Raw genomic sequence first — 15,130 nt, 5'->3', positions numbered from 1 at the left:
ACCATTTGCGACTCATCAGATACTGAGGCAGTCCGTGCCCACATGCAGCAAGAGCTGGACAACATTGAGGTTTGGGCTGATCAGTGGCAAGTTACATTCGTGCCATACAAGTGCCAGGTAATGACCATTTCCAACAAGAGGGAATCGAACCATCTCCCCTTGACATTCAGTGGCATTACCATTGCTGAATCCACCACTATCAATATCTTGGCGGTTACCATTAACCAGAATCTGAACTGGACCAGCCATATAAGTACTGTGGCTACAAGAGCAGGTCAGAGGCTGGAATTCTGCAGCAAGTAACTCACCTCCTGACTCCCCAAAGCCTGTCCACCATCTACAAGGCACAAGTCAGGAGTGTGATAGAATACTCGAACATACGAATTAGGAGCAGGAGTAGGCCACTCAGCCCCTCGAGCCTGCTCCGCCGTTCAATAAGATCATGGCTAATCTGATAGTAACTGCAACTCCACATTCCCGTCTACCCACAATAACCTTTCACCCCCTTGCTTATCAAGAATCTATCGACCTCTGCCTTAAAAATATTCAAAGACTCTGCTTCCACCACCTTTTGAGGAAGAGAATTCCGAAGATGAATTGAGGGCGTTGATTAGCACATGGGATTATGATATTATTGCTATCACAGAGACGTGGTCGAGGGAGGGGCAGGACTGGCAGCTCAATATTCCAGGGTATAGAATCTTCCGGCAAGACAGGGGAGGGGGTAAAAGAGGAGGTGACATTGCACTGTTGATCAAGGTGTCAATTACTGCAGTAAGGAGGGATGATATCTTCGAAGGTTCCTTAAGTGAGGCCATATGGGTAGAACTGAAAAACCAAAATGGGGCAATCACTTGGCTGGGAGTGTACTACAGGCCTCCAAACAGTCAGAAAGAGATAGAGGAGGAGATATGTAGGCAAATCTCTGAGAGGTGTAAAAATAATAGGGTAATAATAGTAGGGGATTTCAACTTCCCCAATATTAACTGGGATAGTCTTAGTGCAAAAGGTTTAAAGGGGGCAGAATTCTTCAAATGTATACAGGAGAGCTTTTTGAGCCAGTAAGTAGAAAGTCCTACAAGAGAAGGGGCAGTACTGGACCTAATCCTGGGGAATGAAGGCGGACAAGTGGTAGAAGTGTCAGTGGGGGAACATTTCAGGGATAGTGACCATAACTCTGTAAGATTTAAGGTAGTTATGGAAAAGGACAAAGATGGACCGGAAATAAAGATACTGAATTGGGGGAAGGCCGATTTTAAGATGATAAAACAGGATCTGGCCAAAGTGGACTGGCAGCAACTGCTTGAAGGAAAGTCGACATCAGACCAGTGGGAGTCATTCAAAGAGGAAATAGTGAGAGTTCAGAGCCAACATGTACCCGTTAAGGTGAAGAGGAGGATCAACAAGTCCAGGGAACCCTGGATGTCAAGGGATATAGATGATTGGATCAGGAAAAAAGGAGGCTTATGGCAGATTCAGAGTGCAGAAAACAGCGGAGGCCCGAGAGGAGTATAGAAAGTGTAGGGGGGGGTAATTAAAAAAGTAATTAGGAGAGCAAAGAGGGGACTTGAAAAAACACTGGCGGGCAAGATAAAGGAAAATCCTAAGGCTTTCTATAAGTATATTAAGGGAAAGAGGATAATCAGGGAAAGAGTAGGGCCCATTAGAGACCAAAGTGGCAATCTGTGTGTAGAGCCGGAAGATGTAGGTGAGCTTTAAAATGATTACTTTTCATCTGTGTTCACTATGGAGAAGGGCGATGTAAGTGTACAGATCAGGGAGGGGGATTGCAATATACTTGAAGATATTAGCATTGAAAGGGAGGAAGTATTAGCTGTTTTAGAGGGCTTAAAAGTGGATAAATCCCCAGGCCCACCTGAGATGTATCCCAGGCTGTTATGTGAGGCAAGGGAGGTGATAGCAGGGGCTCTGACACAAATTTTCAAATCCTCTCTGGCCACAAGAGAGGTACCAGAGGACTGGAGGAAAGCAAATGTGGTACCATTATTCAAGAAGGGTAGTAGGGATAAACCAGGTAATTACAGGTCAGTGAGTCTAACATCAGTGGTTGGGAAACCATTGGAAAAATTTCTGAGGGACAGGATTAATCTACACTTTGAGAGGCAGAGATTAATCAGGGATAGTCAGCATGGCTTTGTCAGGGGGAGATTGTGTCTAACTAACAACTGAATTTTCGAGGCAGTGACTATATGTGTAGATGAGGGTAAAGCAGTTGATGTAGTCTACATGGACCAGTGAGGCTTTTGATAAGGTCCCGCATGGGATATTGGTTAAGAAGGTAAGAGCCCATGGGATTCAGGGCAATTTGGCAAATTGGATCCAAAATTGGCTTCGTGGCAGGAGGCAGAGGGTGATGGTCGAGGGTTGTTTTTGCGAGTGGAAGTCTGTGACCAGTGGTGTACCACAGGGATCGGTGCTGGGACCTTGGCTGTTTGTAGTGTACATTAATGATTTAGACGTAAATATAGGAGGTATGATCAGTATGTTCGCAGATGACACGAAAATTGGTGGTATCGTAAATAGTGAGGAGGAAAGCCTTAGATTACAGGATGATATAGATGGGCTGGTAAAATGGGCGGAGCAGTGGCAAACGGAATTTAATCCTGAGAAGTGTGAGGTGATGAATTTTGGGAGGACTAACAAGGCAAGGGGATATACAATGGATGGTAGGACCCTAGGAAGTACAGAGGGTTAGAGGGACCTTGGTGTACTTGTCCATAGATCACTGAAGGCAGCAGCACAGGTAGATAAGGTGGTTAGGAAGGCATATGGGATACTTGCCTTTATTAGCTGAGGCATAGAATATAAGAGCAGGGAGGTTATGATGGAGCTATATAAAATGCTAGTTAGGCCACAGCTGGAGTACTGTGTACAGTTCTGGGCACCACACTATAGGAAGGATGTGATTGCACTGGAGAGGGTGCAGAGGAGATTCACCAGGATGTTGCCTGGGCTGGAGCATTTCAGCTATGAAGAGAGACTGGATAGGCTAGTGTTGTTTTCCTTAGAGCAGAGAAGGCTGAGGGGGAACATGATTGAGGTATACAAAATTATGAGGGGCATTGATAGGGTAGATAGGAAGAAACTTTTTCCCTTAGTGGAGGGGTCAATAACCAGGGGGCATAGATTTAAGGTGAGGGGCAGGTTTAGAGGAAAAAAAATTTCACTCAGAGGGTGGTTGCAATCTGGAACACACTGCCTGAAGAGGTGGTAGAGGCAGGAACCTTCACAACATTTATATTATTTATTTATTTAGAGATACAGCACTGAAACAGACCCTTCGGCCCACCGAGTCTGTGCTGACCATCAACCACCCATTTATACTAATCCTACATTAATCCCATATTCCCTACCACATCCCCTGAATTCCCCTACCACCTACCTACACTAGGGGCAATTTACAATGGCCAATTTACCTATCACCTGCAAGTCTTTGGCGGTGGTAGGAAACCAGAGCACCCGGCGAAAACCCACGCGGTCACAGGGAGAACTTGCAATCTCCGCACAGGCAGTACCCAGAACCGAACCCAGGTCGCTGGAGCTGTGAGGCTGTGCCACCCTTTAAAAAGTATTTAGATGAGCACTTGAAACACCACAGCATACAAGGAAACGGGCCAAGTGCTAGAAAACGAGATTAGAATAGTTAGGTGCTTGATGGCCAGCAAAGACATGATGGGCTGAAAGCCCTGTTTCTGTGCTGTGTAACTCTATGACTCTAAAGACTCACGATCCTCTGAGAGAAAACATTTCTCCTCATCTCTGTCTTAAATGGGCATCTTCTAGATTCTCCCATAAGAGGAAACACCTTTCCACATCCACCCTTTCAAAAACAAAGAACAGTACAGCACAGGAACAGGCCATTCGGCCCTCCAAGCCTGCACCGATCTTGATGCCTGCCTAAACTAAAACTTTCTGCACTTCCGGGGTCCGTATCCCTCTATTCCCATCCTGTTCATGTATTTGTCAAGATGCCTCTTAAACGTCTCTATGGTACCAGCTTCCACCACCTCCCCTGGCAACAAGTTCCAGGCACTCACTACCCTCTGTGTAAAGAACTTGCCTCGTACATCCCCTCTAAACTTTGCCCCATGCACCTTAAACCTATGTCCCCTAGTAACTGACTCTTCCACCCTGGGAAAAAGCTTCTGACTATCCACTCTGTCCATGCCGCTCATAACTTTGTAAACCTCTATCATGTCGCCCCTCCACCTCCATCGTTCCAGTGAAAACAATCCGAGTTTTTCCAACCTCTCCTCATAGCTAATGCCCTCCAGACCTCCTCTATACCCTCTCCAAAGCCTCCACGTCCTTCTGGTAGTGTGGCGACCAGAATTGCATGCAATATTCTAAGTGTGGCCTAACTAAGGTTCTGTACAGCTGCAACATGACTTGCCAATTTTTATACTCTATGCCCCGACCGATGAAGGCAAGCATGCCGTATGCCTTCTTGACTACCTTATCCACCTGCGTTGCCACTTTCAGTGACCTGTGGACCTGTACGCCCAGATCTCTCTGCCTGTCAATACTCCTAAGGGTTCTGCCATTTACTGTATACCTCCCACCTGCATTAGATCTTCCAAAATGCATTACCTCACATTTGTAAAGTCCCCTTAGAATCTTATTTGTTTCAATCAAATTGCCTCTTACTCTTCTAAACTCCAACAGATGCTAGCCTAGCCTCTCCAACCATTCCTCATAAGATAACACGCATGAGTCTCGTAAACCTTCTCGGAACTACTTACAACGCATTTACATCCTTCCTTAAATAAGGAGACCAATATTGTACACAGTATTCCAGATGTGATCTCCCCAATGCCCTGTATAGCTGAAGCATAACCTCCCTACTTTTGTATTCAATTTCCTTCACAATAAACGATAGCATTCTATTAGCTTTCCTAATTACTTGCTGTACTTGCAGGCGAACCTCTTGCGATTCGTGCACAAGGACACACAGATCCCTCTGCATCTCAGAGCTCTGCAATCTCTCACCATTTAGATAATATGCTTCATTTTATTCTTCCTGCCAAAATGGACAATTTCACACGTTCCCACATTATACTCCAATTGCCAGGTCTTTGCCCACTCACTTAAACTATCTATATCCCTTTGTAGCCTCCTTAAGTCCTCTTCACAACTTATTTTCCTATCCATCTTTGTGTCAACGGCAAATTTAGCAACCATACCTTCGGTCCCTTCATCCAAGTCATTTATATAAATTGTAAAACGTTGAGGCCCCAGCACAGATCCCTGTGGTACACCACTCATTACATCTTGCCAACCAGAAAATGACCCATTTATGCCTACTATTTGTTTCCTGTTAGCTAGCCAATCTTCCATCCATTCCAACATGTTACCCCCTACACAACGAGCTTTTATTTTCCGCAATAACCTTTTATGTGGCACCTTATCAAATGCCTTCTGGAAATCTAAGTACAGTACATCCACTGGTTTCCCTTTATCCACAGCACATGTAACACCCTCAAAGAACCCAATAAATTGGTTAAACATGATGTCGCTTTCACGAAACCATGTTGACTCTGCCTGATTCCCTTCAATTTTTCTAAGTGCCCTGCTATGACGTCTTTAATAACAGCTTCTAACATTTTCCCTAAGACAAATGTTAAGCTAACTGGCCTGTATTTTCCTGCTTTCTGTCTCCCTCCCTTTTTGAATAAAGGAGTTACATTTGATATTTTCCAATCTAACAGAACCTTCCCCAAATCTGGGGAATTTTGGAAAATTAAAACTCACGCACCAGCTATCTCACTAGCCACTTCTTTTAACATCCTAGGATGAAGTCCATCAGGATCTGGGGACTTGTCAGCCCGCAGCTCCAACAATTTGTTCAGTCCCACTTCCCTGGTGATTGTAATTTTTTTGAGCTCCTCCCTTACATTTCATGATTTACAGCTAATACTGGGATGTTACTTGTATCCTCTATAGTGAAGATCGATGCAAAATACCTGTTCAATTCATCTGCCATCTCCTTATTTTCCCTTATTAATTCCCAGACTCACTTTCTATAGGACCAACGCTCACTTTGTTAACTCTTTTCTTTTTTAAATATCTATAGAAAATCTTACTATCTGTCTTTATATTTCTAATCAGCTTTCTCTCGTACTCTAATTTTTCCCTCCTTATCAATCTTGTAGTTGTTCTTTGTTGCTTTTTATATTCTGTCCAATCTTCTGACCTGCCTCCCATCCTTGCGCAATTATATGCTTTTTCTTTAAGTTTGATACTATCTTTAACTTTTTGTTAATCACAGATGGTGGGTCCTCCCCTTGGAATTTTTCTTTCTCGTTGGAATGCATCTATTTTGTGTATTCTGAAATATCCCCTTAAATGTCTGCCACTGCATCTCTATTGACCTATCCCTTAACCTAATTTGCCAGTTCACTTTTGCTAGCTCTGCTTTCATACCCTCATAATTGCCCTAATTGAATTTTAAAATACTAGTCTTAGACCCACTCTTCTCTCCCTCAAACTGAATGTAAAATTCAATCATATTATGACCGCTGCTGCCGAGGGGCATCTTCATTTTGAGATCATGAATTAGTCCTATCACATTGCACAATACCAGTTCTGGTATAGCCTGCTCTCTAGTTGGCTCCAGAATATGCTGTTCTAAGAAACTATTCCAAAAACATTCTTTGAACTCTGAGTTTTCCAGTCCATAGATAGATTAAAATCCCCCATGATTATCTCCGCTTGCCTGAATGAGTGCAGCTCCAACAGCACTCAAGAAGCTCAACACCATCCAGGACAAAACTGCCTGCTTGACTGGCAACCCATCCACCACTTTCAGCATTCATTCCCTGCACCACTAATGCACAGTGGCAGCAGTGTGTACCATCTACAACATGCACTGCAGCAACGCACCAAGGCTCCTTAGACAGCACCTTGCAAACCCATGACCTCTACCACCTAGAAGGACAAGGACAGCAGATACATGGGAACAACACCAAGTTCCCCTCCAAGTCACACTTAAGAACAAAGAACAGTACAGCACAGGAACAGGCCATTCGGCCCTCCAAGCCTGCGCCGATCTTCATCCTGACTTGGAACTATATTGCTGTTCCTTCACTGTCACTGGGTCAAAATCCTGGAACTCCCTTCCTAACAGCACTGTGGGTGTACCTACCCCACATGGACTGCAGCGGTTCAAGAAGGCAGCTCATCACCACCTTCTCAAGGGCAATTAGGGATGGACAATAAATGCTGACCTAGCCAACGACTCCTACATCCCATAGAAGTATGTAAAAAAACAGGAAATGGAATTAAGCTACTCTGAGATAGGATTGATCTGCAATAAGGAGCAGCAACTCCAGGAGCAGAGGCAGACCTACGGGAAACAGGGGTGCAGGGGTCAGGAACGAGGGGCAGGAAGACAGCCAAGGCGAGACCCTCAGTCGAGGGTCTGCTGCTCACGGTGAAGCTACCTGGACATTTCAGAATGTCTGTGCTGCAGAAGGCTGTCCAGGCAGCTGGTTGTTGACTTGTGTGTCCTCATTCAGGGTCATCTTAGGGTGTGTGGCAGCAGATGTCATGAAGAAATGAAGACACACGTTTGGGTGCTAGCTATGAAGAGAGGTTGAGTAGATTAGGATTATTTTCATTAGAAAGACGGAGGTTGAGGGGGGACCTGATTGAGGTGTACAAAATCATGAGAGGTATAGACAGGGTGGATAGCAAGAAGCTTTTTCCCAGAGTGGGGGATTCAATTACTAGGGGTCACGAGTTCAAAGTGAGAGGGGAAAAGTTTAGGGGGGATATGCGTGGAAAGTTCTTTATGCAGAGGGTGGTGGGTGCCTGGAATGCATTGCCAGTGGAGGTGGTAGACGCGGGCACGATAGCGTCTTTTAAGATGTATCTAGACAGATACATGAATGGGAAGGAAGCAAAGTGATACAGACCCTTAGAAAACAGGCAACATGTTTAGATAGAGGATCTGGATCGGCGCAGGCTTGGAGGGCCGAAGGGCCTGTTCCTGTGCTGTAGTTTTCTTTGTTCTTTGTTCTGCCTTAGTGCTAAAACATGACCAGTGCATAATCAAAGTACAGTGTGATATTATTTACAACAGACACACCCAAGTGACCCACAAAGTGACATTATGGATGCAGTGGCCTAAGCTCACGACCACTCCTATGAGGTGCTCCCCCTGTGGCTGAGGATGAGGTGAAGGTAGACTGCTCACTAGTGTTTGTCTGGGCTGGAGATGCCTGTGGCACTCTGTCTCGTCATGGTGGTGCCGGATGGGTGGGAGGCACCGCCACAGGTTGCTATACTGGCAGCACTGAAGGGGCAGCCTCTGTCACAAAGCATGACTCTACAGATGCTTTGTCCATTGGAGGGGCCATGGAGGTGAATGACGACGACGGAGCCCCTTGAAGGGTGGCCCCCTCATTGCCATCTGAGCCCTTTCATGGTGCCCTTGATCGCCGGAGGGAACCACCAGCTGGGGTGCAGTTGGCATCCACTCCATGCTTTGGTTACGCATTTGTTGCACTGATCAATGTTACAGACTGTGGCATTCTGGGAATGTCAGTGGCCTGTTCCTGAATCCACTCTGAGTGTTGCAGCCGATGGCTCTCCATGAGTTATAGAGTCATAGTGTCATTTACAGCAGAGGAGGCCATTCGGGCTATCGAGTCCATGCCAGCTCTCCGCAGAGAAATCTAGTCAGTTACACTCCCCCACTCGATTTCTGTAGCCCTGCAAGTTTATTTTCTTCAAGTGCCCATCCAATTCCCTTTTGAAATCATCGTTTGTCTCCACTTCCATCACCCTTGTGGGCAGCGAGTTCCCGGTCATTACCACTCACTTCATAAAAAAGCTCTTCCTCACACTCCCCCTGCATCTCTTGCTCAAAACCTTCAATCTGTGTCCCCTAGTCCTTGCACTATTGATTAATGGGAACAGTTTCTCCTTGTCTAACTTATCTATGCCTGTTATAATCTTGTACACCTCTATCAAATCTCCCCTCGATCTCCTTCGCTCCAAGGAGAACAACCTCAGCTTTTCCAACCTAACTTGTAACTAAAATCCTCCATCCCTGGAAGCATTCTGGTAAATCTCCTCTGCACCCTCTCAAGGACCCTCACATCCTTCCTGAACTGTGGTGACCAGAACTGGATGCAATACTCCAGTTGGTGCCTAACCAGAGCTTTATAAAGGTTTAGTATAACTTCCCTGCAAATATTATGCCTCTATTTATAAAGCCTAAGATCTGATATGCTTTGTAACCACTCTCTCAATATGTCCTGCCACCTTCCCAGATTGATACACATGCACCCCCAAGTCCCTCTGTTCCTACACACTCTTTAGAGCTGTGCTATTAAGTCTATATTGCCTCACCCTATTCCTTCTGCCAAAATGCATCACCTCACACTTGTCTGAATTAAATTTCATCTGCCACTTGTCTGTCCATTCTGTGAGCCTATCTATGTCCAGTTGTAGTTGATTGGTATCATCTCACTGTTTGCCACACCTCCAAGTTTGGTGTCATTGGCAAAGTTTGTAATTTCACTTTGTATTGCAAGATCCAAGTCATAATCAAAATGCCGTGCTTCTATTTATAAAGCCAAGGATCTCATCTACTTCTTCAGCAGCCTTATCCTGCCACCTTCAAACATTTATGTAGAAACACCCCAGGTCTCTCTAATCCTGCTCCCACTTTAAAATTGTACCATCTGTGATCTTTCATCAGAACTCCAATGAAAGGCCACAGACCTGAAACGTTAGCTCTGTTTGTCTCTCTCCACAGATGCTGCCTGACCTGCTGAAGTATTTCCAGCATTTTCTGTTTTTATTTCAGATTTCCAGCATCCGCAGTATTTTGTTTTTGTGTTAATATTGCACCATTTAGTTTACATTGTCAAATGTTCTGGACCAGCAAGGAGAGGCAAGAGTGAAGCCAGGCATAGGCAGTTCCACTGGGTTTGACAATGGAGGAATGATGTTGTTGAAAGTTATATAGTTGACTGTATCAAAGATTGGTGATGAAGAAATCCACATACTCTTATCGTTTGTTGTTACAGGTGTGTAAGGGGCAGTTTTAAGAAAGTGATTAGTAATAAAGAAAACATAGAGATTAACAGTCATCCTGGAGTTTTGATGAGAATGAGGCCAAGTGGAGTTTTATGTGGCTGGCTAAGCCAGTTGTATGTTAGTACGTCAAGTCTGTGCCCTTTGACATGAGGGAGCAAAGATATAGACAGGGAAATAAAAACAAGAAATGCTGGAAACACTCATCAGGTCTGGCAGCATCTGTGGAAAGAGAAGCAGAGTTAACGTTTCAGGTCAGTGACCCTTTATTTCAGATTTCCAGCATCCGCAGTATTTTGTTTTTAATATAGACAGGGAACATTGGGATAGAAGTCAGTGAAAGTTTTGCTATCAATGCCATCAAAATTGAAGTTGAACAAATCAACAACTATCATCATAATTAAAGTGCCAAAGGTTATGCCATGGGGGTTGGAAGCTTTAACTGCTGACATTAAGATTTGTGAATTCCTAACTAACCATTTTGCTGGATATTTTCTCAGAAGTCCCCAGTCCAGTGTGCATACTCGCCTGATCAGTCAGCACATCCTGATTGACCATACTTGTCAAGATGCCATCAATCATATCTACAGGCCCAGACACACATACCTGGCAATGACACTGGGGATTGGTTAACGGGGTTAGACCCTCAGAGGAGGCAGAGCTGTGCTGGCTGTTACAAGGTCTCCAACAGCTATTAAGGAGGAACAGCCACAGACTAACAGTTAATTGTGGCCTGAACCTTGGCCTCACATCCTGGCAGGCATAGACAATGCTGACCTCTGCTGGTGCTGTGGAGTAGCACAGGTCTAACTCTTCCCACAATCACATCGAACATCATATCCATTTCAACAGCCAGTAAATGGTGTGGGGTGCTCAGCTTCTCTGTTGCTTACTGGATGATTCTCTTACTGTTTAACCTGTCACTTCTTGGTCCCCTCACCCTTCAACATTCTATGAATTGGTAAAGGTGGCGAATGGATTGCGATGCTTTCTGAGCCTTTCCAAAAACATTCAGCATTGTTCTGTGCCTATTCAGACAATCCCCATTAATTGTCCATTTCCCTTTCAGTTTCATTTATGTGCTAAACAGTATGTTCAGTGGAACTGTCCAAACCTGTACTTGAACCAAATGAGCTTACCACAGAATACTGGGATCAAAGAGTCAGTGAAACCAGATGGGTTTACACCTTGACCATAGCGGAAATCTGGGCTGTCTTCATATAATAGAGATGTTTTACTTTCTCTTAACTCAGTACTAGCTGTCCTATCTAACTTTAACCTCCTTTAATCACTCATGCATCACAGAACTTACATCAGTAGGGATTCATACATTTTCCTTCCAAACTTCTCCTTCACTGTGTTTGCTGTGTCCCTGGAGGCAAAGAAAAAGCAGGAAGCGATTGTCATTCAGATACACCAAAGCGTTTCAAGCAACATATAATGTACAGTGTGCAATGTAGTTGGCACATTGCACAATGTGGAGCATATAGAATGCACACTGGATAATGTACAGCATCAGGAGTCCATAACAGGAAGTTAGGCTCCAAGCTGACTTACAAATAAACTTTACCACAGGGAGGGATAGACCTGTGGCTGTGAAAATTACCACAGCATTACATGGTTATGTTGTTGATTCTTCCAAGCTATTGCATGGGATATCTGCTAAATCAGCCAGTCTGCAATGCATAGATGCATTAAATGAGTTACAGGCGCTTTGCTTGCAAGGATGCAACAGCTGGACGAGGCAGAGAGCCTTCACTGAATTGCAGGATCAAAAGCCATGGGTAAGATAGGTAGCACCAATGTGATCATCAATAGGGGGTGTTTGGGTGTGTGGGGGGGGGGGGTCACCAGGTGATAGGTAGCACCCATGTGGTCATCAATGCTCCTCATATAAACCTCATGTCCTTTAAACAGAGAGAACTTCCAATCAATTAATGCTTAAATGCTGCTGAAACCCTCACGCTTGCCTTCATTACCTCTAGACTTAGCTATTCCAATACACTCCTGGCCAGCCTCTCACTCTCTACCCTCTGTAAAGCTCTGCTGCCTGTGTCCTAACTCGCACCAAGTCCCATTCACCGATCACCTCTGCACTTGCTGACTCACATTGGCTTCCAGTCCAGCAATGTCTCGATTTTAAAATGATCATCTTCATGTTCGTGACTCCATAATTTCACCCCTCCCTATCTCTGCAATCACCTCCAGCTCAAAATCCTCAGAGATCTCGGCGCTCCTCCAATTCTAGTCTCTTGAGCATCCCTGATTTTAGTCGTTCCCCCATTATCAGTCGTGCCTTCACCCACCAAGGCCCTAACTATACATTAAATGGAAAAGTCCTGGGGAAAATTGATGTACAGAGAGATTTGGGTGTTCAGGTCCATTGTTCCCTGAAGGTGGCAACGCAGGTCAATAGAGTGGTCAAGAAGGCAAACGGCATGCTTTCCTTCATCGGACGGGGTATTGAGTAGAGTTGGCAGGTCATGTTACAGTTGTATAGGACTTTGGTTCGGCCACATTTGGAATACTGCGTGCAGTTCTGGTCGCCACATTACCAAAAGGATGTGGATGCTTTGGAGAGGTATAGACAGGGTGGATAGCAAGAAGCTTTTTCCCAGAGTGAGGGATTCAATTACTAGGGGACACGAGTTCAAACTGAAAGGGGAAAAGTTTAGGGGGGATATGCGTGGAAAGTTCTTTACGCAGAGGGTGGTGGGTGCCTGGAACGCGTTGCCAGTGGAGGTGGTAGACGCGGGCAGGATAGCGTCTTTTAAGATGTATCTAGACAGATACATGAATGGGCAGGAAGTAAAGAGATACAGACCCTTAGAAAATAGGCGACATGTTTAGATAGAGGATCTGGATCGGCGCAGGTTTGGAGGGCCGAAGGGCCTGTTACTGTGCTGTAATTTTCTTTGTTCTTTGTTCTAAGCTCTAGAATTCCCTCCTTAAATCTCTCCGCCTCTTTTTCCTCTTTAAGTCGCTCTTTAAAATCTCTCTCTTTGACCAAGCTTTTGTATCTTATAGCTCCTTATATGGCTCAGTGTCAAATTTTGTTTGATAACACACCCATGAAATGCCTTTGGATATTTTACTATGTTTAAGGTGCTATATAAATGGAAGTTGTTGTTATTGTGTATAAGAACAGAAATATCACAATGCAAGTAAATACCGGTTACCCACAAAATACGAATGACTATCCAAAGATATGCAGCAGTTTATTTAAAGGTTCAAATAGACTAAACAGATGCCAGGTGAGCAAAGCTATCCTCTATCCTCTTCCTCTTCCCGCTTCCTCAATCCTCTAACCTCTTCGTCTATCCTCTTCCTTGATCCTCTATCCTCTTCCTCTATCCTCTTCCTCGATCCTCTTCCTCTATCCTCTTCCTCTATCCTCTATCCTTTTCCTCGATCCTCTTCCTCTATCCTTTTCCTCGATCCTCTTCCTCAATCCTCTAACCTCTTCGTCTATCCTCTTCCTTGATCCTCTATCCTCTTCCTCTATCCTCTTCCTCGATCCTCTTCCTCTATCCTCTTCCTCTATCCTCTTCCTCGATCCTCTAACCTCTATCTCTTCAGATCTGTTTGATGGCCTCAGTAAGAAATACTCAAAATAGAATGAAAATATAATGAATCAGATACATCAGCCAGGATTACTGTGGACCACACCACTGGGAAGCTATTGCTAAGAATGTGTGAATCACTCAGTCAAGTGTTCTTCAAAGCCCAAAGGTTTCCAAAGTAACAATGGAATGCCATGCAAAACATTGAGTAAAACATTGAGGAAATGGAAGAAGCAGAAATACAGCCAGGAAAATTGGCACACAGTCACTCACTGATCACTGTTTCCCAGATGCAGTCCCAGAACAAGTACTGTAGATAATTGAAACAGCAAATCCACAAACAAGATGCCAAACACATCCACCTACTTTACCTTATTGTGTTCCTTCCCAAAAGAAATTGTCCACAGAAAGGAGAAATAAAGCGTTCAAAATTATATTACAGTTATAAATGAAGGTCCTTTCCCTTGGTGACACTATAAGGAGCACTTATATTTAATTAACTGTTACATTTAATTAAGGAGTGAGAGGATCATGTCCATTTATAGGTTGTATCTACAATCCACTCCACCTCTTACTGATGCAGCTACTCACCACAGTTGTTTACGAACTGCTTGTCCTTTCAACGTCTCCACATTGAAGTTGTTGGTCCGTGCAGGCATGATGAAGAAAGCAATCACTGTCACACGACTTTGATGAGCCTGTAACAAAAGATGATTTTTTTAATGAGTCATTCGCATAAAATAAACAAGAAATTAAAAGATATCATCAATGCCAATTAGGACAAATCTCATGAACAGTTCAGCAACCTTACACTTACTAGGATAACAGCAACATCTATAACAAAATAATAAATGTACTTAGAGGCAATAGTCTGACAAGATTGATTTATCCAGACTCTCCATTAACAGGAACACTTAACACAATGAACAGAGCTTGTAATTTCTCAGTAGACAGACATGTTTTAATCCATTCACAGGACGTGGGCATCGCTGGCAAGGCCAGCATTTGTTGCCCCATCCTTAATTGCCCTAATTGACAATTGAGTGGCTTGTGAGGCCATTTCAGAGGGCAGTTCAGAGTCAATCACATTGCTGTGGGTCTGGAGTCACATGTAGGCCAGACCAGGTAAGGACAGCAGATTTCCTTCCCTCAAAGACATGAATGAACCATTCTTGGTGACATCACGACATTCACACTTCATCAGCTGAATGGATTGTTAACCTCGACATTGAACTAGAACCTGCTCCTCTAGTCACACAAATATAATTATATTAGTGAATCAGATGGGTTTTTACGACAATCAGTGGTAGTGTCACGGCACCATTACTGAGACTAGCTTTCAATTCCAGATTTTTTCAGTAAGTAATTTAATTTCTTTTATAAATTAATGGTGGGATTTGAACCCACCAACCCAGGGCATTAGCCTGGGCCTCTGGATTACTAGTTAAGTGATATTACCACGACACCACCACCAAGTCAGGCTTGGAGGGGAACTTGCA

The 15,130-nt window shown here is 44.2% G+C and overlaps 1 protein-coding gene across 1 annotated transcript in view; it reads right to left on the bottom strand.

Moving 5' to 3' along the window:
* Positions 1-15,130, bottom strand: part of LOC137353596 (glycogen [starch] synthase, muscle-like) — a 373,978-nt gene that overhangs the window by 114,959 nt on the left and 243,889 nt on the right. Inside the window, exons 15-16 of the mRNA XM_068019956.1 lie at positions 14,223-14,329; positions 11,381-11,440 (exon numbers count right to left, since the gene is read on the bottom strand). Coding sequence (XP_067876057.1) covers positions 11,381-11,440; positions 14,223-14,329 — 167 coding nt within the window. The remainder of the gene's footprint in view (positions 1-11,380; positions 11,441-14,222; positions 14,330-15,130) is intronic.

The sequence above is a fragment of the Heterodontus francisci genome, chromosome 41, assembly GCF_036365525.1.
Source record: "Heterodontus francisci isolate sHetFra1 chromosome 41, sHetFra1.hap1, whole genome shotgun sequence".
In the NCBI taxonomy this organism is placed as follows: domain Eukaryota; kingdom Metazoa; phylum Chordata; class Chondrichthyes; order Heterodontiformes; family Heterodontidae; genus Heterodontus; species Heterodontus francisci.
Note: the sequence above shows the minus strand (reverse complement) of the source record. Positions and strands in the feature narration are given on the sequence as shown.